At 55.4% G+C, this 20532-nt stretch overlaps 8 protein-coding genes across 8 annotated transcripts; 3 read left to right on the plus strand and 5 right to left on the minus strand.

Annotated features, from left to right (window-relative positions):
• Positions 1 to 1928: 1928 nt before the first annotated feature.
• On the plus strand, positions 1929 to 3315 carry C8Q71DRAFT_516088 (uncharacterized protein). The gene is made up of 5 exons (XM_047919085.1): positions 1929 to 2187; positions 2243 to 2358; positions 2412 to 2528; positions 2699 to 3115; positions 3169 to 3315. The coding sequence occupies exons 2-4, from the start codon at positions 2260 to 2262 to the stop codon at positions 3107 to 3109; spliced, it is 627 nt and encodes a 208-aa protein (XP_047781276.1). The 5' UTR covers positions 1929 to 2187; positions 2243 to 2259; the 3' UTR covers positions 3110 to 3115; positions 3169 to 3315.
• C8Q71DRAFT_516044 (oxalate decarboxylase) lies at positions 3316 to 5756 on the plus strand. Its single transcript, XM_047919084.1, has 16 exons — positions 3316 to 3766; positions 3822 to 3895; positions 3950 to 3973; positions 4029 to 4071; positions 4119 to 4146; positions 4205 to 4222; positions 4277 to 4333; positions 4395 to 4484; positions 4536 to 4577; positions 4634 to 4745; positions 4804 to 5006; positions 5063 to 5097; positions 5147 to 5210; positions 5265 to 5298; positions 5352 to 5440; positions 5494 to 5756. Exons 1-16 carry the CDS (start codon positions 3468 to 3470, stop codon positions 5596 to 5598), a joined length of 1317 nt encoding a protein of 438 aa, XP_047781277.1. The 5' UTR covers positions 3316 to 3467; the 3' UTR covers positions 5599 to 5756.
• A 492-nt stretch (positions 5757 to 6248) lies between these two features.
• C8Q71DRAFT_516033 (uncharacterized protein) lies at positions 6249 to 7463 on the minus strand. Its single transcript, XM_047919083.1, has one exon. The coding sequence runs from the start codon at positions 7335 to 7337 to the stop codon at positions 6366 to 6368; it is 972 nt and encodes a 323-aa protein (XP_047781278.1). The 5' UTR covers positions 7338 to 7463; the 3' UTR covers positions 6249 to 6365.
• A 403-nt stretch (positions 7464 to 7866) lies between these two features.
• Positions 7867 to 12801, minus strand: C8Q71DRAFT_806830 (uncharacterized protein). The gene is made up of 15 exons (XM_047925999.1): positions 12564 to 12801; positions 12221 to 12512; positions 12129 to 12171; positions 11788 to 12074; positions 11542 to 11740; positions 11305 to 11484; positions 11072 to 11236; positions 10883 to 10991; positions 10729 to 10785; positions 10491 to 10651; positions 10232 to 10359; positions 9462 to 9765; positions 9141 to 9422; positions 9005 to 9087; positions 7867 to 8953 (listed from the first exon to the last, which is right to left on the minus strand). The coding sequence occupies exons 1-15, from the start codon at positions 12659 to 12661 to the stop codon at positions 8090 to 8092; spliced, it is 3252 nt and encodes a 1083-aa protein (XP_047781279.1). The 5' UTR covers positions 12662 to 12801; the 3' UTR covers positions 7867 to 8089.
• A 276-nt stretch (positions 12802 to 13077) lies between these two features.
• Positions 13078 to 14021, plus strand: C8Q71DRAFT_795741 (glycosyltransferase family 1 protein; the record flags this gene model as incomplete). The annotated part of the gene is made up of 4 exons (XM_047925625.1): positions 13078 to 13228; positions 13282 to 13730; positions 13799 to 13899; positions 13952 to 14021. 4 exons carry the CDS (start codon positions 13078 to 13080, stop codon positions 14019 to 14021), a joined length of 771 nt encoding a protein of 256 aa, XP_047781280.1.
• Positions 14022 to 14517: 496 nt separating this feature from the next.
• Positions 14518 to 15417, minus strand: C8Q71DRAFT_856134 (uncharacterized protein; the record flags this gene model as incomplete). The annotated part of the gene is made up of 5 exons (XM_047927260.1): positions 14518 to 14816; positions 14873 to 14981; positions 15035 to 15244; positions 15300 to 15353; positions 15403 to 15417. The coding sequence occupies 5 exons, from the start codon at positions 15415 to 15417 to the stop codon at positions 14518 to 14520; spliced, it is 687 nt and encodes a 228-aa protein (XP_047781281.1).
• Positions 15418 to 17799: 2382 nt separating this feature from the next.
• Positions 17800 to 18495, minus strand: C8Q71DRAFT_749879 (uncharacterized protein; the record flags this gene model as incomplete). The annotated part of the gene is made up of 1 exon (XM_047923229.1): positions 17800 to 18495. A coding segment is annotated over exon 1 (338 nt), but the record flags the coding sequence as incomplete, so codon positions are not given.
• A 428-nt stretch (positions 18496 to 18923) lies between these two features.
• Positions 18924 to 20506, minus strand: C8Q71DRAFT_704445 (uncharacterized protein; the record flags this gene model as incomplete). The annotated part of the gene is made up of 7 exons (XM_047920389.1): positions 18924 to 19197; positions 19278 to 19921; positions 19974 to 20043; positions 20104 to 20144; positions 20197 to 20241; positions 20299 to 20357; positions 20416 to 20506. The coding sequence occupies 7 exons, from the start codon at positions 20504 to 20506 to the stop codon at positions 18924 to 18926; spliced, it is 1224 nt and encodes a 407-aa protein (XP_047781283.1).
• Positions 20507 to 20532: the final 26 nt, after the last annotated feature.

Here is a 20532-nt window from a genome sequence, read left to right on the forward strand (position 1 = left end):
CCAATGGTGTGATCTACGACCGCGACTAGTGCTAATAGGCCGGTGCGATGTCACGGTATCGGCGGAACACGAGAAGGGCCCCAATCTCGGAGTCGCCTTTGTGGCGCATGTCACATAAGGCTCGTGAAGGCAGCTCCGGCCTAACAAGGGCCCTCGTGGTTGCCTTCCATTACAGCGGGGGGAAGCCTTCCGATAGGATGCAATGCACCCTGACCACCTTGATGAGCGATCATTCGACGAGCTGAGCGCGAATAACGGTATTGCCTTCTGAGAATGAAGCCCGGATCGGCGAATAGTACTACCAGACGGCGCCCCGACATACGAGAGGAGAGGCCGCGCCGTAGATAGTAGTTGCACCCACCTAAACGAGGAAGGGAAATATGATCAATACACGAGACAGTCACTATGAAGACATTCACTGTCCTCGAGGACAGATTATCACGGCACCTTGAGAGCCTGAGGTTGCATACTCCAACTTCCAAATTGGTGCTCAACGGTATCGCTGCGAAGGCGGAGATCATGAGGCACGTCGAACGTAGTAATGTATCGCGAAGCTTCTAAACCTGAGTGTTTTACATTCGTCTCTCGATGAGAGGCCCACTGTAGTCTACTCAGGATTCCCTATCAGCTTCCAGTGTCACATGTCAAGCGCGAAGTCACCGTGGAGAAGAATAGCCTGAGCTTACCTCTGGGCAGGCGTACCTGGGGTATGCCAGTCAGAGAGTAAAAGGGGGAGGTATATGAGCATGTCCGAGTCAGGATATATCCACACCGTGACCGTGCCATGATGCCCACTCGTAACGTTCCAGTGGGCGAAGTGAATAGTGCCTCCCTTTGCCAAGAGAATCTTCGAGTCCTCGGAAATCTGCAGGAAGTCGAAGGGCAGGGAGTCTGCCGACCCACGTATTGTTTGCGTCCGCCGTCGTCCGCTGGGCAGGTCCGGACTCAGCCCGAAGTCAACCGCTATTCTCAGGCAGCATGAGCCGCCGTGCCGCACTGGCTATGAAAGCGATAATACGCATAAGAACAGTGATAGGTCTCTCAGACCGGCAACGAATTGTGCCGGTAAATGTGCCAGTCCGCAAGTGCACAGACGGGTGGCTGAACAAACTGGGCGGCAATATGGACGCCTGTGGGCGCATCTGTATCCATATATGGTAACGCCGGCTGACGCGGACGTCCTGGTTCAGTTCTTCACCTAGTAAGCGACTTGACCTGATCAGGAGCCTCAGTCATGCAAAATCAGCAAACACACCTACAAGTCATGTTCTACCGGAACTTATGTCGTCGGCGACGACAATGCGAGTTCAGGACGGGATCAAGTACTGCTTACTGTCCTGCGCAGTGCCACTGTGCAAGAACATGGAATTGAACGAATGTCTCCATGATTGGTTACCTTGAATGTCATTCGTTGGTTGACTGCCCTTCATAGCGGCATCACAAGTCGTCCTTGCTGACTAACTGACCCATTGTGCCCTGACCGATTCATCGGACTGGGGCGCGCGGCCGAGAAGACAAGCGCACATTGGCCGCCGCGCTATCTGCCACGTCTAACGAGACCACTGCTGGCAAAGTACTTATTGCTTTAGCTAATGACCCAGCTTGGTTAGCGCACCTGTATGTTGAGCGAGAAGACATCACAAGCTGGTCCCCAGTCACCGTTTCACACACGGCAGACATGTCACACTGGATCCGAGCATAACCAGTGACACTGGCCATGGATCGGCATGTTATGGGTTGCACTTCTCGTATGCGCCAATCGTGAGCAGCGTGGGCGAAGCTTCTGAGCTTCAAGTACATGGCTTGGCACGTTGTGGCGTCAGATGACGATTCCTTCAGGAACGCCCTACTTTCTGATGGCCTCTGCGTGCATGTGGTATGTCAGTTATATATGCTCCACGGCGACATGCTGAAGTGCCTTCCATTATCCGTTGCCTGTACCTAGCAGTACCTAGCTCGCCCAGGGAAAACATAGCGCAAACGTACGCCGTGTTTGAGATGCACATGTATTTCCTGATCAGATGCCTCATGCCGCAATCGTTGAATAAGTACTCTGGTGTGCTAATGCTACGCCTGTCCTCCGAGTGTTCCAGCCAAACTCATATTGATAGACGTTTTGCGCTCGCGCGACGTTATGTTTCCGGCCGAGGTGCCGGGCTGCCGCGCCACAGCTGCCCCGGCCCCGCGGTTCGTACTGCTCAGTGCTATCCTCGTTGCCCAGTCGCTGACTACCCGCGCTCAGCGCTCAATCCGTGCTCGATGTCTCGATGTTCTGCTCGAGTCAGCTCGTTTCCCAAGTCTCTTACGGAACATTGGTCAACTCAGCATGGCTACGCGGCAGCCATGGTCCAGGTCAAGGTGCGAGGACCCGAACACCATCGCCGCAGAGTCCTTCGAGCTGTGTATCCTAGCCTAGATACCGCGGCTCTAATTGTTGTGGATGCCCTTTGAGATACGGATGGTCAAGCACTGGTTGTGGAAAACAGGGTGGTTCGGTCGAAGTGGGCGGATGTCACCGGCGTGCGCAGGTATGTTGACTGTGTTTGCGCACTGTGCACTGGATTCACGGCTTCAACCTCCGGATGGTCTCAACCTGGTCTCGCTCGACGTTGCCTCGCCTCCGTGTGTACGATCGCCCGCGTCTGACTGCCCGCATGCACACCGGTACCTACCGTGCCTGCTCCCCTACTACACGCAGACTAATTCGGACATGATTGCCATGTCGCTGCCCGCCGCCCGCTACCCGCTGCGTGCCGCAACCGACAGCCTTCTCTCCCGCGATGTTTTGGTATGTCTGCGCCGCTCCCGCATCAGTGTCCCTGCTCTCATTGCTGCGTGGTCGTTGCACGTCTTTTCTTCGCGCGGTCCAAGAGTCATGATTTTGTGTTGCAGCAGTATGTGTACCGTACAAAGTCAATCACAGCAGACGATACTTAGCGTAAAGGTCGCCGCCAGCCCGAAGTTCATTGTATTTAGACCTTTCATTTGCGCTAATCCCGAGCTCTGCGAACACCGGTGGCGGAGGGTGGCGGGCGGTGGCTGCAGCCTGCCTCGTGCCACGTGGTGGCAGCTGTGGCGCGGCAGCCCGGCACCTCGGCCGGAAACATAACGTCGCGTGAGCGCGAAACGTCTATCAATATGAGTTTGGCTGGAACTCAGGCTCTCCAGATTCGAGGCTACCATCTTACTGCAACGCAAATGCTCTCCCGAATAACGCCGCGCTATATGTGCCGCTCGAGGCAGAGAGTGACAGATGCTCCTATCAAGCCCGGGGCGGCGAACCTGGGCCTCTTGGAATGGTCTGCCGCTCAGTCACCGTGACAATATTGCCAGCCAGTGGGCTGACTTAGGGCTGACGGAGCGAGACCGAATAAAAAGTGGGGAGGGAGTAGCTTTGACTGCAATCATTCTCTTAACAGCGTCTCTCGTCTATCACGGAAGCTCGGATTCTACGGAAACTCATAAGGATGCCCATTTCGTTGAACAGAATCTTCGTCACTACCGCGTGCTTGCTCGCGCTCTCCTCCTCCGTGGCTTCGGTACCTCTTGGCTCTCCGTCCTCGACTTCTTCGACAGCTTCACCAAGTCCGACTGTCCCATATGCCAGCGACGACCCGAACACCGAGCTGTGGAGCCCGAACTCGAACATCGACCCTCAGCCAATCCGAGGCTCACTTGGTTCGACGATTCTTGGACCTCAGAACATCCCGCTACAGCTCCAGAACCCTAGTCTCCTCGCCCCTCCTACGACTGACCATGGAGACGTGTAAGTGGCAATTGCACGCGACTCGCTGGAGGCGTACTAATACTGGCTGCGAAAGCCCTAACGCCAAGTGGCCCTTAGACCTGAGCCATACCCGTTTGCAAACGGGAGGATGGGCACGCCAGCAAAATGGTAAGAAATTTAAGGATTGTAACCCATATACGACGCTCACTTGCGTATGCATAGTGAACAATTTGCCCATCAGCACTGGTAAGCAACACAAACACGGATTATTGGTAGAGAAACCTGCCTAAGTCTACTTAAGAAATGGCCGGAGTGGACATGCGTCTCGAGGCTGGGGCAATTCGGTATGTGAGTAACAGCAGCCATGGGCTTGACCTCACACCTCTTCTAGCGAGTTACACTGGCATACATCGGCCGAGGTATGTATTTTCACCTACTGACTTGAACGAGAGTTGATCACATGTCTCTGATGGGTAGTGGGCCTACGTGCTGAAGGTATGTATACAAGGTGCCAAGATTCGTCGTTGGCAGCACTGACGGTCAGTACAGGGAAGCACGCAAATCTCAACGGTCACGTCGGATGGTCAGAATTATCTAGCCACGGTGGCGAGTATCACCGATTACACAGAGGCATACCGGCAGCTCGGACTGATTCGGCGCCTTGCAGAACCAAGGAGACCTCTGGTACTTTCCGCCTGGGCAACCGCACTCCCTCCAAGCGACCGCCGATGATCCTGCTGGCACCGAGTTCCTTTTAGTGAGTGCTCTGTAGTCTAGCCTGAACACTACCACAGCCAGACCCCCTTAGGTGTTCGACAACGGAACCTTCAGCGACGATTCTACATTCCTTGTGAGTATTCTTAGCGCATACCTCAGGGGTCCGGGTTGACCGAGGAAATAATCCAGCTCACCGATATGATGGCGCATATCCCAAAGGAAGTGATCGCGAAGAACTTCCAGCTGCCGCAGTCTGCATTTGACCACATCCCCGGACAGGAGCTGTACATCTTCCCCAGCGGTGAGCTCCCTAACAGCAGCACAACGCCTATCCGTCTGTAGCTGTATTTTGCTGTTAGACCCGCCCGCGTCGAACGCCCAAGCGCCCACCGATCCTCAAGGTCAGACCACCGAGCCATACTCGTTCCCTCTGTCGCAGATGAACGCGACGCAGCGTCCTGGAGGCACGGTCAAGATTGTGGATTCGACGAACTTCAAGGTGGCGAAGACGATCGCAGTCGCGGAGGTCACACTGGAGCCTGGGGCAATGCGCGAGATCCATGTAAGCACATGTATCAGACCCTCAGTTGGTAGTGACCGAACCCTGTGTGTCGTGAGTGGCACCCTACACAAGCCGAATGGGACTACATCATGTGAGTGATGACTTGCTCAGGCAGCGAGGCCTCGCTAATGATACGATAGCGAGGGATACGCGCGTATCACGCTCTTTGCAGCTAACTCCAATGCGAGGACGTTCGATTACCAGGTAAGCGGGACGTCCTTTCAGACGATCCATGTCTCATTGTAGGACTTTTTGTAGGGCGGCGACGTCGGCTATATCCCGCCTTCCTACGGTGAGTCAAATCACACGGGACTCTTCCTGCTCATCTCATGAGAGTCGTCGAAGGGCACTACGTGGAGAATACGGGCAACACGACTCTGCATTACCTCGAGATCCTGAAGACGGACAAGTTCCAGGACGTCAGCCTAAACCAGGTGAGTACAGTGTCTCTGTTCTCGTGTGATGGACCTCTGACCACATCTATCAGTGGCTTGCCTTGACTCCACCGGCCCTAGTTCAAGCGCACCTGGATGTGTCGGATGAGACGATAAGTCATTTCAGCAAGACGAAGCCAATCATCGTCGGGCAGTAGCCTCGTGGTCCCGGCTTGCAGCGCCCAGTGATCGTTTGTATTTCTTGTTGGAAAAGGATGTCATGACTCAGTTTCTCGATCTATGCCCGGTTGATGATGCCGTGCAAATCCAAGAGGTTAATCGGTCAAAGGCGCTCTGTTCGGGCAGCTCTCTTTACGCTGCAGTCAAGCGCTAGCATATGGGCGCCAAAACAGCAGTGGCAGTCGCGGCGCCTCGGCGACAAGTTGGACGGCGCGCAACGAACATGACCGTTGTGCGCGCGCGCTGAAGTCATCCACAACCACATGAGAACGTGATGAAGCCCATCTCATTCTCACTGACAGACCCACTTGTTATCGCAATGGATAAGATGAACAGTGGAGAGCAATCGTATTCGTCATTCATCGTTAAGGGATTGGTTCACGCCTGCAATCATAAAGACAACGGACGAAGCACATGTGACATGATTGAGCTCCCATGTCAAGTCTACGATAGTGAGACATACCGGAGTGCTTCATGCTCTATACAAGGCAGTAGCAGTCCCTTCTCATAGAATCACGTCTGATAGCATGACGTCAGAGCAAATCCCTGGTCAGCATAGCAGCAAATGAAAAGATGAGTAAAACAACTATCATACAGGTAGTGACGCGACCAGAGACTAGTGAGACACGAGGCCGAAATGCAATGACTAACATGGGGTATTGCGATGAGTAACATGCTCCTGAACTACGTTCAACGGGTCGTGGCGTACATACGAGGTAACAACAGCGCACCGCAAGGGCCGCAGTTACTTCTTCTTCGCCGCCGCCGCCGCAGCGGCACTAGCCAATCTCTCCTTCACAACTTCTTCGGCACCTTCCCATATACTCGGGCCGCCCCGAGCCGCAGTCTCCCATTGACGGACTACGGATGTAGGTGCGCATTCGGCGACGATGCGCAACGAAGGCCCTCCAGCCTTCATGACAGCAGCGCTGAGAGCCTCTACGGCCTCGTTTGCCGCAGAGCTGGCCACTAACCCGCCTATCACCTGCACGAGAACCAACTCGAGCCGGGGAGGGTTGGTCCCTTCGGGTGCGGTCTCGTGCAAAGTCAACAATCGCTGCAATGTTGGGAAGACTTCGTTCGGAGGAGTGCACGGGGAATGGCGGTAGACGATAGCCAGGTGGGTGAGCGATGATAGACTGGTGAGCCGCTCCCAACCAGACTCGGTCGGGTTGCCCATCCCGGGGGCGATCGCGAGCGACGAAGTGTCGCCAGAGTTGAACGATGTTACATGGATGCGTAGGTGCGTTACGGATGGCGCGACGACGGTGGTATCCCACCCGTCACGGCAGGAGAGCCCGAGCAGGTGCTGCTCACGCGAACCCTGCAGAGCTTGCAAGGCCCCGCAGCCCTGGACCTGCTTGTACCCGGGGAGATTGAAGCCGCATGCAAGGCTATCGACGCCCTCGCATGCGTTCAGGACGCGGTCGATGCTCTGAACCGGTCCAAGCGCGAAGATGCCGAGATGCTTGACGCGCGTGCGCACGAATCCGGCGGGTTTGCTAGAGACCGCGGCGAGGAAGGAGCGCAGGCTGCGCGACGAAGATAGGACCACCGTTTCGTAGAGGAGGGGCTCCGTCCAGTGGCGTACGGCGGACGAGACCAGCGACAGCGTGCGCGCTGTTGCTGGGTCCAAGGCGGCTGCATGCTCGAATACGTCTCGCAGCAGCTCCGCAGGAAGGTTGGAGAAGACGAGGGGCTCAGTGGCAGACGACATGAACAGCTACGTGGTGTCCTGGAGGTGAGAGTCTACGCGCGGTACGGGGTTGTAGGCACGTTCAGGTAGGTCGAGTAGCAAGGCAAGTGTGTTGCACGTCGAGACTATACAGAGCTTACCTCGCGTCCCACCCTCTGTTATATACACAGCGTGGGCCGGATCCACTGGCTTCGGGTAACACAGAGTGCCACACATTACACTTTTGGGGGGCCTTCGTGGCTGGGAGCGAGCGCCATATCAGAGCGCAATCTTCACCCCAACTTGGTGGCGCGTGGCACGGCAGCGTCATCGAGGCACGTACGAGGGCAAGAGGACAGCAAAGGTGCGTTTTGAGGAGAGCGAACAGCGAAGAGCAGGGCAAAGTGAACGACGATGCTCTGCAACGGGGCCTGATGCGCGGGGAGGGCTGCTCGACGTGGTAAACAGCGACAAGAACGGCCTGGAAAGCTCAGGATGACCTTGCCTTTTCGGGACACTCACGCCCAATCTTTGCCACCTCCGCTAGAATAGGGTAATCGCCGTACGGCACATTAGCGGGGCCTTGGCCGACAGACCCGATGCCGCCATACTTACGTCCGCGGCACCTTCTGTATAGCTGGCTGAAACTTTAAGTACACAATGGAACATGCTATATTGCGGGCCATGCCTCTCCTTACCTACCGAGTACATTACAACACGCCATCTAACGACCAGAACGGTTACTGTTACGCCAATAAGAATAGACACAAACAGCGTCACGCAGCCCCTCGCATTCACGACGCCGTCGTCGCGTCTGTTGCAGCAGGCACCGACGTCGGCGTGCCGCTCCCGACGGCGCTATTCGGCGCAGTGCCTGTACTGCCATCCACGGTCACGCCCCTTGACGTCAACATATTCAGAATCACAGCAAGGCCGTTCATCTGAGCAGGTTGTAGCGATGCGACGTTGATGTCAATCTGCATCGTCGTCGCTGTCTGAGACCTGAGGATGGCCGCAGGGCGTGGCTGGCCTGGAGGAGGGAGCGATGTGATAGGAACCGGATCCAAGCCAATGGTCTGCAGCGCCGCCAGATGCGTGACTGGCAGTTGAACCGGTATGGCAGAAACCGTCCCCGCCGTATTTGTCGCCGTGGTGGTCGTGCTGGTCGAGTGGGTCCGATAGTATGCCTGAGGCGCAGATGCCGCCGCAGTGGGGGTGGGTGTGGTCGCAGCGGTCGCGTGCGAGTATGCGGTAGACGACGTATTGGACGGAGTAGCAGGTGAGTATGCGGACCCGTACGCCGGTCCGGACCTCTGAGCGCCGGTATTCAGAGGTGTGGGTGGGTATGAGACGGTCGTCTGAAACGCAGGACTGAGCGTGTACTGTGCTGCCCCGTATGGTGTAGCGTATGGGTATGCATAGCCACGATATTGCGACGTATAGGCGTTGGGCGCTGAGGGAGTAGGCGGATAGTAAGGTGTTTGCCGTGGTGTAGTGGGAGGAGGAGGGGGACGCGCTGCGGCTCGTCGCTCTCGCTCGAGTTTGTCGAGTTCAGCGCGTGCAGCTCGAAGTTCAGTGTTTACAGTGGTAGTCTCCGCGCCTTCTGCCTCCAGTACGGCTTGTACGAGTACGTATGCTTGATCGTCGGGGGAGGCATGCTGTTTCACCGTCAGGATCAGCAGCGCAAAAAGGGACGTGCTTCTACGTACCTTGCCTTCCCGTATCCTAATACGTCGAAAGCGATCTTCTAGTGCTCTCCGCCTCCTCCAGCACTGCAGAGCGAATCGTGTTTCTACGCAATTAAGTTCTTTTGTGCTCGTACAAAGTACATATAGTGCACCGTACCTGCAATTTCCTCTCGCAGGTAATCCGCCTCCGTGGCCTTCGTTTTGCCCTTTGATGAGGGAAACAAGGGACGATGGATGGTGACATCCAGATCCTGTTTGGGATGCTGGAAGACGTGGTACGGCAAAAGACGGCGCATCGCATCTTGGACGTCCGTGAATGGTGTGTCCACGTCAGGGTATAGAACAGAGGTATGATCCTCCGCTAGGCGAGACGCAACTCTGCAGGAGTATGTCACGACGTGTGATGAATGTGCAGCGCGCAAGTATACGCACCGTGTAGCTGTCTGCGTCATGGCATCTTCTTCGTCCGCTAACCGACTCTTGGCCACAGCTCTCCTCTTTGTTCTAGCAGTCACACCCTCCACATCTGGAAATGGCCTGAACCGCTTTTTCGGATGACTTCCGGGCTGCGTAGGCTCATCATCGATTGTGACAGGGTCTATGTCCAGAGTCGAGCTCGATGCGAGGTTTGGCGTCTGAGACTCGGGTGCAGGAGTAGCATAGACAGAGTCCCGACCATTGGACCGAGCATATCCACCGTTCTCGCCATTGAACGGCGTGGATGGTTGAGCAGGAGAGGACGTAGGAGAAGGAGAATGCGAATTAGCCAGGATTTTCGACATCTCAGCCCTTGGGCGATTTGTTTTGTTTTGTCACGTTTGCTGTCTTCACTGAAGCTCGTGACCGCGTGACCGTGAGATCCCGGGCCCGCGTGCTTCAGGGCAGGTGGCTGATCAGATCTCTGAGTGTCCCCGATATGGAAGTGTCATAGAGTGACATCCTCTCCGGCCGCCGTTGGGCGCTCAAACGAACGGGAAACAAAGTTGCAGAAAGTAATAACGCCCAGTACAACCGACCGCGCCTTACACAGCAGGCGTATAGTAGAGTACAAGAGTTTCAGAATTACCAAATCCATCCACAATACAGAAACATCCTTGAGAAGACCCGAGCCCAGATCATACAACCCGAGCCTGCTCCAAGCTGAACCTGGCCTCAAGCTTGAGCTTGACTCTGTGCTTGGGCAGCGTCCATCTGTATCTTGGCCTGCGCAGATCTCGCTTTCTTGAGCAGGTCGGTAGCCTGGCTGACTTCTTCTGCGTTGCTGGAAGCGATGGGCTCTAGGAGTTCTTTTGCCAAGGCCAGGTCCCCACCGCCGTGAATAATGTGGTAACGCGCAACGTAAACGGACGACTTGGCGTACTCGGCCACGGGTTTATCTGATTCAGCAGCGGTGAGAAATAGAATGCTATCAGTATGCGCCCGGACAGAAGTGCAGACGGTGAGAAGCCGGCAATTGAGGGAGGGGGCGAGAATGGCGTAAAGGCGCGCAGCAGGGAATTGTACGTACTTGCGGCTCGGCACACATCCACCACCCGCCGGTGGTAACTTGCAGCTTCAGCGAACTCGTCGAGATCGTTATGTAGCTTGGCCAGCTTCAGATGAATGGTCGTTTCGTACGGGTCCGCCCCGATAAGCGCGCGCTTGAAACATTCGATGGCCTCGCGCGGTCTGCCAGAATATGGTACGGATGGAGGTAATCCACTTTCAGTCTTACGTCAATGGCATTCTAGTGTTGAGCTCCTCACCGTCCCATTTCTTCATAGCAAATGCCCTGTGCTTGCCAGATGCGGACATCATATGGCCTGTCGTACAATCAGAACTTAGTCAGTCTACAGGCGGTACTAATATCGGAAGAAGGGGCGGATAGATAGGGGATAGGAAGCATGAAGAGGGACGCACCGTAGCGCTGTGGCTCGTTGGTAATAGTGGAGTGCATACTGATGCATGCTCAGCAGTTCGTAAGCCTGACCTAGGCCGTACCACGCGCGGTAGTCTTTCCGAGTGACATCTACCTCCAAGGGTGCATGGACAATAGCGGTTAGTGGCCGGTCATCGATCTGGCAGATGGTTGGAATGGGTTTGCCGCACCTACTGCTTTGCGGTACGCCTCAATGGCTGCATGCGAGTTCTTCATCTCCACATACTCGTGGCCCATCAATGTCCAAGCTGACAGATACGTTCTGTCTAGCTGAGTCGCACGTTTGAAGTATTTGATGGCCTTCTCGTGTTCATTCCGCAAGGAGAAATAATTCCCTGAGGTTATGTTAAGTTGTCAGGGTCGTCAAACTAGGGCATGAGTCTTCCATGTAGCTGTCACTCACCAATGAGGCAGCAGATCTCCGGGCGGTCCTTATCGATGACGGTGAATCCATGTGCCACTGTGGACAGCGCAGACTGATCCTCCGTCACGTATAAGATATTGGAAAAAATGTCGATGTCATCTATGCGATAGGGGTCGACAGCGAAGATTTTTTGGAACTGCGCAGCGGCCTCCTTGAAATCTAAGTCGAGTCGATCATGAGCACGTAACCAACACCCCGACATCGACAGTGACCCACCGTGCATGTGATACAACACTCCGGCGCGGAGAGACATGACCCAAAGACTGCGAGGGAAGAGTTCTTCTCCCAACAGTCGATCACACAAACCCAGTTCATTATCTGTAGGGCTGTGGACAGTATTCAGTGTCTTCACTTGGAACATTTGTACGAGTGGATGTGTTGGTGGCAATGGCAGTAGAGGCAACATTGATGACAACTGTGGACATATTCAGACGGGCATCCCACGAGGCTCGTATGACCCACCTCTTCGCCGTCTCCGAGGCATTCGCCCAACACCATCCACGTTGACCAATTCCAAGGATATGCAGCAATGGATAGGAGAGCACTCTCTATAGCTTCTTCCCTACGGCTCAGCCGACAGAGAAATAGGGCTTTTCTAATGTGCTCTGAACGTATGTGATTGCTGAATGACGAACGATGTAAAACAGGAACGCACAGGAAGAGCAGAAACGGGTCTGTCGCATTCCTCACCATCTCCAGTAAATCAACGAGTGATGTATTGACGGGAAGCGTGGGTTGATGTCGCGTTTCTGTGGGGTTAATCCTCTTACCATGTTGTAAGCCTGGGCAACGGCGCCACTTACTGTCTAGCTTGTACCAGTCCCTCAGAGCTTGCTTCTCGCTAGCCTGCAAAAATATATAGAATGGACAGTAGCAGATACGCACACGCACTCACCATATACTGGCTATACACACTCAGAAAATGCGCCTTCGCACTCTTGCAAGTCCTCAGCCAGTGGACTGCTCTCACGAAATCCTTCCCGTCAAAGAGAGCACGGGCAGTCGTGATGTAGTCCCTGTCCTCTTCTTCCCACTCTTTCTCCTGTATGCGGACATGTTCGGGAAGAGCCTGTAGAGGCGGCGCGTTGGGATGCCTAGGTTGAGTGATCGGTGCCGCGATAGCTTCGTTCGCCGGAGGTGGTGCTCGCCGTTTTTTATCCGGGACACCCAAGAGGAGCTCAGATGCCCTGCGCGGATGAGCTCGACATTGGCCAGATGTGAACGACTTCAAAACTCACCATTTGGACGCGTTGATCAGCCCTCTGTCGCCACACTCGCGTACCGCGTCGCGGAGAGCGGCTACCATATCAGCGTCCACAATGACTGCTGAAGCCATGATGCCTTGCAGTGCAACCAAAAAAAAACAAATGCCCAGTCTACTGCCTTCCTGAGAGCTCAAGAGACTTGGAGGGAAAGCGGCAGCAGCGTGGATAGTCGTATGCAGGCGACTCGTTGAGGGTTGTGGCACAAAGCCGCGTTGCATAGGCGCCGACGGACCGACGCGTCCAAGACGCGCACCCTGCGACGCGTGCAGCTCCGGCGTGTTTCTCAGGCGACCTCAGGCTCCTGCTTACCTTCATTCCTCATCGCTGGTGGGTGCAAATGCATTTCCCATGCCAAAGCTCCCATGCAACTGAAGAGTTGACATCCTATTCTTAGGTGTTCTGAAGGGCCTGTGGTCGCCAGAGGCAACTCCTGGAGAAGACTGCCCGTTCCCAAATTTGATTGCGACGTCGGACTCACGCAGGGCAAATGGATCTTGATCTTGTTTCCTCATGTCTCTGTGTCTGCCTTGCTGGAATCCTGTGGCGCGTGTCTTCTGTGGTATTGGCGCGACATCGAAAGCCTCGGCCCACAAGGCGTCATTCGGAGCACTGTCACCTCGCAGTCTTTCTCGGCTCTGGTGAGTGTCTCCACACAACAATCTTACCGGACACTCTATAACGCGTCTGATAGGAGGGCATACGAGCGAAGCATTGATGCTCCTATCGGCTCTTGATTTCGACCGCTATTCACCTCGAACCTACGTTATTAGTGAGGGTGACGCCCTCAGTGCCAGGAAAGCGACTGCCTTAGAGCTGAGCAAAGCGGCGAATCCTGACAATTCCACTGTCCGTATATCTTCTCCAATCTCAGGATATTGTGGGTGTCTGAACAGAACTTGTACTGCATCCTGTTTGAAGGGCAGGCTACGTGAACCTTACACTATCCTGACCATCCCCCGGGCTCGACGTGTGCATCAGCCAATCTACACGACCCCCGTCACTGCCACACGCTCTCTGCTGGCATGCATCTATCATGTCACTCTGATACCTTTGGTGGCGCGCACATCCTTCGCGGACGTCCTCGTTTTGAATGGTCCCGGCACCTGCTTCATCCTATGTCTAGCAGTGTTACTAAACCAAGTGCGTCTTAGCAGTCAATTATCTGACCCAATCTATTCGTTGATCTGAGTATTGGTCTATATGCGCAGATCCTAGGTATCCATTCACCGCGAGTCGTTTACGTTGAGTCCTTCGCACGAGTGCGCTCGTTGTCTCTTTCTGGGAAGCTGCTGAGACCCCTAGTTGACAGGTATTTGTCGGGATCTCGTAACATACATGCATGCGTGCTGAGATGTTTTCAGGTTCGTTGTCCAGTGGCCGGGACTGCTGGAAGCTGATCGAAGAGGTGAATGCCTCGGATGGCTCGTTTGACACTTCTCTGCTACCCTGGCAGAGAGCGTCACTTCAATGCGGCAACCTTCTGTGCCTCCGGGGTGGCCGCGATTATCTATCGGCGTGCCACCTAATGTCCACTAACCTCCGGATGGAACGAGAGGCAGTGCTAGCGTATCCGAACACTTTCCGTGTCGCTCTCAATAGGAGCCTTCGTACAATCCTCAAACGGAAGACACGTCCCGCACCCGCGTTCCGATGACCGCTTGGCAACAATGGCTTGTCAGGCGCTTGTGAATGTGCCTTAACCTTACGCGCCTCATGTATTGAGACTCTCGCTAGCGCACGGAGACGCAATGCAGGAAGGAGATATGTACAGCCGAAGGAATGCATTACAGTAAAGAGCGGGAACAACAAGAGGGAAGCCTACATGCTACTTGCTGCCACAAGTGGACAAGATCTCGGTACGACTAAGCAGGATCACAACACTGAGGGCAGAGAAATGGAGCGCCATGGCGTAGACGTCGACTTGGTCTCACTTCCGAGTCCATCTGTCTTCACCGTCGTTGCGACCTTTCCGGGCCGGCGACGCACTACGTCCGCGGCCTTCCCTCTTTGAAGGTTCCCATCCTCCGCCACCACCGTTCTGCTGAGGGTGCAACCTCCGTTCCAGTCTCTGACTGGCGTGAAGCGATTTCACTAGCTCTTTTGAGGCCAGCCGGAGATGCATGAAATTGCAGAAGCCCCCACGGTTGCACTCTCCATTCTCGTTTTGACGGCAGCAGGCTTCACGGAAGTCCGTCACGGGTGACAGCTCGGCGTACAATGGACGGCCTAGAGGCATTTCTTAGCAACCCACTCAGATGATGCCATAGAGGGATTTAACTCACCTGCATACCAACGGTCATTCAGGTTATCCACAGCCGTCTGTGCTTCCGTCTCCCACTCATACCGAGCATACACGTTGCCGATGAGGTGGTCGCCTACGTTGTCGCAGACCTGGCGCAACCTGTAAGCTGCAAAGGAACGCGTCGACACAATGAAGTACTCACGTGAAGCTCTAGCAGGTGCCCAAACTTCGCCAGCTCGCAGTACAGGTCCTCATAAATCGCATCGAATCCTTCCTGCAGCTCCTTCTCGGTCAACTTGCAGATAGGGTCGTGGGCAGGGTTGTGGTAGACATTGGGTAGAAGGATTGTCTGGGAGAACGCGGGTTTGATGTGCTTTCGCGAGCAGCGGTCGCCGTGTCGGCATGCACCGATCTTTACAGAAACCAGTTAGCCTGGGGAAATCCGGAGGAAGTAGCAAGCTACTCACTTTGTAGTAGAAGGAGCAATTGACGCGATCCTGCTCCGTACCAAAGATGTTTGCCTGCACAGCGTCAGCAAGTCACGCTGATAGGTAGGAATGGGGGACATACCAGATGTGAAGCCATGTTCGCTGTGGCAGCTGCGTAAGTACAAACGCTGTTGGGTACAAGAAGTCCACTAGCGGCGCTTATATAGGTGGCTGAGAATTGCTGACTAACCACGTGGAACAGCAGTCCGCCGGATTTGGTAATTTGTTCTAGTAATGTCTCCATCGTTCTCGTAGGCGTAACACCGACGATTGTGCTCAGCCTCACTGTTCCAAGGCCAGGTACGACACAACGCATAGCAGACTGTTGCGAAGAGGCTGTCTATGAGAGCTCACGCATGGGCTGACGCTCAGATTATTGTGCGGGAGCATCTCATGAAATTTTAGACCATGGTCACGACGCGCCGGCGGTACGACGATCCCTGTAATCTCGACTTGGTCTAACAAACCGTGGCAAGCACAATCGTCATTTCCGCAAATGATTACCCTTCCTCCGACTGGGCGATGCAATGACGCGCTCCAATGTCGTGGATCAACATCGCAGTGATGTGTAACAGCTGCATTCGATGTGTACTTCTGCCGGGTCATCATCTGAAAGAACTCTCCTTCTAGGGAAACACACTGCGTGTCTCGTATGCGCCAATTTCACTCGGGTGGCCTTTATCACGGTATGATAGGAGAATGGCGAGGAGGCCTTGCGCGGTAAGTACTGCTACACATAGTCACAGCTTAATCCCCGTCGTCGACCAATACCTGGCGGTAAACATGACAGGCCAATCCTTCAATACGTCGTGCAACTCCGGGTCCCTTTTATCGCGTATCTGCATGCACGTGTCTCCTCTCTCGTGCAGAAGAGCAATAGCAGTAAGCTCTGACGCATGTGCCATTGACTATCATCGTCAGGCGGCCGCAAGATAATCGGAAGGTTCGCGGTGTCAAGCGTACACCCTCCTGACACCACACTCCAAGACGACAACTCACGCGGTTCGTATTTCGTCCTGCGACTTCGCCTACTCCGTGGATCATATGTTCTGCTAACGTGAAGAACAATGGAAGTGCCGTGTACCTATCAGTGCAATTCCTCGGCCGCCAACCGCGTCGAAGGCTCCGGGGCAGTGCATTCAGGTCATCACGCAATTGTCGCCGCCGATGCGATGTGCAATGGCCAAGCGTGTACGGCGTCCGCTGTATGTATGTGCTCCACCGTGTCTTTGCTCGCTCAGCGGCTTGGCTGACACCGACGGGGCTTCGCAGCTCGCGCCGCCAGTATTCGAGAACGTCTTGTCGGTCCTTTGTGAGAGCGACAAGGTCATGGGCAGTCTCCTGACTGGTTACCCAAGCAAATCTCGTCTTCACGGCGTCCGAAGTCATCGGCAGCTTTCGAACGGACGGCCACTGTTCCGTTCAACGTCGCCCTCGTCTTCCAGTCGGGCTCGGCTTTTCAGACGTTCTGCAGCTCTCAGACCGCAGCTGCGTCTAGTAGGGTCGTTCTTCCTCTCTGATCTGAGAACCTGTTAGCCAAAGCAAATTCACAGCCTCCTCGCTTCGCCAGTCGCCGTGCACTTACACGGTAAGTGCCCAGAGAGCAGACAAGAAAATGAAGCTTGTGAGCGCGAATATATCGCTGCGCGTCCTACACAAAACAGCACGGTGAATCCATCTCGTCGATGTCCGGTGAGGTAGCGGCCAAGCCCCACATGCTACAATCCCGAATGGAGTGGACCCTTACCGCTCCGAGTCCCGACCAGACAATCATGGCCATGCTACGGAGAAGCCGCGGGATCGGTGGGGTATTCTTCCGTTCCGAAATGTAGTAGGCTGTGCATGGTGGGATTGAGCCATAGATTAGATAGAGGAGAAGAGTCAACCTCTCACGGCTTGCGAACGATGCCTGGCTATGAACGGCGGCCGCCTGTTCGGGGCCGACCAGTGCAGCCGCGACTCCCAGAATAAGCAGCAAGCTTCAATGGCCGCCAAGCATATGCGCGAAGGCTTGGCAGCTTGGCATGCCGATATGGGAATCCTCTAGATCGCGTAACCTTCCTTCTCCTTGGCCGTGCCGCGCCCATGCCGAGCAATTCCAAAGGTCGGCCGCTGGGCGGCTGGGCCTTCGCTCGAGGAAGCTAGGGAAGAGGATTGCTGAACGGAAGCACAAGCGGCATCGTAGGCGCGCGGCAATATTCGTTGGAATTACGGTCTCTCGTCCCTAGCTTTGCTCCGGCGTGCACATGGACCATGGCGCCCAGCTCTCAATCTCGTCACTACTCTACACACTGACGCCGCACCGACGGCCCGCCGGGTAGGATGTTTTCTCCAGAGTCTCCGCTGTGTCTCTCATGCGGCGTGCCAAGTTGTCAGTCTCGATGCTGTACAGACTGATCCGCCGGCCAGGGCGTCAGGCATGCCCGTCGCTCTCTGCAGGCTTAATGGTAAGGTTAATCCTCGCAATTACTCTGTGCGCTCCAGTCGGAAATCGCCCACAATATGAATTGGTTAGGCTTGCATACGGTGGATAGCGCTGTAGTATCGCTGTTCGCGCGTCCACAGGCACAATGTAGCCGCCGAGCACACTATCGCATCGACAGCGAAAACTCGCGCGTTAGGTGTGTGATTCACGCCGGCTCGAGACTGATGTTCTCCTGAGGTTCTACATCCCGTTGATCTGCTTCGTTGGCTTGGGGCAGTGCTCAGCATCTCCCGCAGAATTCAGCAGGGTCCAACGCTACTTATTCTCCCTGACCGCCTCCCAGCTGGTTCTCCCTTGCCCATCCATGTGCATGAGGGCGCGGGAAGCCATGGCGCGCGGAGGAGATCCGCAGAGTCTCCGACGCTCTCCTGGGGCGCACCACTCGATAACGCCGTTCCACTCAGATGGTCTGTTGAGGTGTAGTACCGGCCTATGGAGGCTGCTATCTGATTTCCCTCGGGGACAATGCAAGCATAACCAGCGGTGACTAAGGTGTCGGCGACGTACTGCATCGGTGTCTGAAACCAGGCTTATCGTCATGTTCACCACCACAATGATGCAGCCGTGCAATCGACGCAGAGCCTGCAATCGCGACATGCGCCGTTGGCCACCAGGTCTGCCAGTGTCCCTCCGTAAGGTGGAACGGAGGAGGCGATCGCGCTAGCGCGGAAATACATATTGGCGTCGAACTTGGTGGCGAACAAAGCCTGATTGGGCCAAGAGGAGATATCTGAGATTGGGCGAAGCTACGCGGAACCAAAGACACAATCTAGATGGGTCTCTGGGCCTCTATCTGACGCCGCTGACGCCATTGCAGGTAGGCACCCTTATACAGCGCACAGAGGTGTACACGCCGTCCGACGCCGGCTTCCGCAACACTGAGTAATGCATGTATCACTGTGTGGCCGATACGCGCGTCCAATGCAGGAGGCCCATGGTTCTAGTGAGTACATGCACATGTAACCGAAATACAACGATACATCTCGATGCCCGCCGTAAGCGGCTACGGTCCATCGAAGATCCTCTCTATACACGCAAATCCCAACCCCGCGCTCCGAGACGTCACGCGGCGCCGTCATGGTGCCAGTCATCCCGTGCATCGAGGTGTCGCGGCCATCTCAGCGACGCTGGGGCATCCATGACATGAATGGATCCTCCCAAGGCGAACTGAGATATGGCGAGTCGGGCTTGTAGTCCCACGTCCTGACGGATTGCGACTGCACCAGGGGGGGAGATACGGTCACGCCCTGTGCAGAAGTGCTCGGATTTGGCCGAGTCCCGAACGTGCTGTACGTGGCAGACGTGTTTGACGGCGCCGAGATCGTGGCACGGTTCTGATTGGAGCCAGACCCGAAAGGATCCGGAGGGGCATTGATGTTCCCCAGGGCAGTCCTGTGATCGAGAGCGTTCGTGAATCAGCATTTGCACCCGGGCGATTTAGATCTAGACGGGATGACTGGATGTAGACTTACGACGTGAATCTGTCGAGTTCGACAATGTTCTGGTTAACCATACAATTAGATATGCCCGAGGTATGGTTCGTGGAGCGGCCGAGAATATCGGCGGCCTTCCGGAGGCGCAGTGACAGCTCGAGGATGGTGTTGTATGTTGCGGGGTCGTTGAGACAGCCGCAATGTTCGCCCGGTCGAGCTGAGTCGCAGCTACCACCAGGGGGGACGAGTCGATCCCAGATCTCGCTGAAGAAGCTTTCTTCCATCCCCGTCTTCTCCGCGGAGCAGGCAAATAATGAGGAGAGGTCATAATCACTGTTGAGACCGAGACCGCACGAAAGATGAGGGTCAAGAGGCGAGACAGACATGGGAGAGGGAGTGGCGATGGGTGAGCTGTCGGCGGCTGAGGGGCTGGAGGGCACTCTCAACGGCCCGACGCTCATGAGGGGAGAACTGTGTGAGAAGGTGGGGGCGCGGGTGACAGTGCCGCCCGACTCCGGGACCGGGGAAGAACGACTCGGCCCACCCGGTGTCGAGCCTCGAGGGGTATATGGGCCGGTGTTGATCGTCAGCGGCGGCGGAGACGAGGTGGCAGCCTGTTGCATGCGAGCTCTGTCGCTGGTATCTTGCCCTGCCACCCACCGTGGGTGCGGTTTATTCTTCAGCTGGAGAAATAGCGGTCAGATTTGCGCAAGACAGCTGCGGTGGCTCCCCTACCTCACGTATGACGCTCTCGAGCTCCGCTACTCGCTTCTGGAGGCGGCACTTCTCATCCTGAGAGTCGCCGCTGGGGTGCCTTTGGGATAAGGATTACTCAGAGTGTGCAAGACAAAGATGCTACACCCACTTCCTGCTCGGGTCATCGACCTCATAGACGCAGAGGCCAGTCTAAGAACATGTGAGCGACCTGGTATACATGTTGTTACCTAGCATCGCTTACCAGACCGAGTTGAGTGCACCGGCCGCAGGGGCGCTTGCGGTCGCACTGCAGAGCACGAGTAATGTCTTAATAATGGTCAGTGCAATGTTGTGGTGAACCTACCATGCGCTTGGAGGTATGGCAGTTGAGACATGACTGCGTAGTGCGGTTGCGACGCTTGCCTGTGGAACAAGTCGAGTTAGCGTCGGAAGCAAAGGGCACGTTGTGGATGAGGCGTACGCCGGTGATCATCCTCGGGCGTTGTCCGTTGCTTGACTGCGCTGACGTCGGAGGCGCTCCTCTTCTTCCTGGCTTGCGGCTCAACAGACATGGCTTAGTGCGATCTGGTGTAGCACG

Source organism: Rhodofomes roseus (genome assembly GCF_022264815.1).
Source record: "Rhodofomes roseus strain CIRM-BRFM 1785 chromosome Unknown C8Q71scaffold_6, whole genome shotgun sequence".
Classification (NCBI taxonomy): Eukaryota; Fungi; Basidiomycota; class Agaricomycetes; order Polyporales; family Fomitopsidaceae; genus Rhodofomes; species Rhodofomes roseus.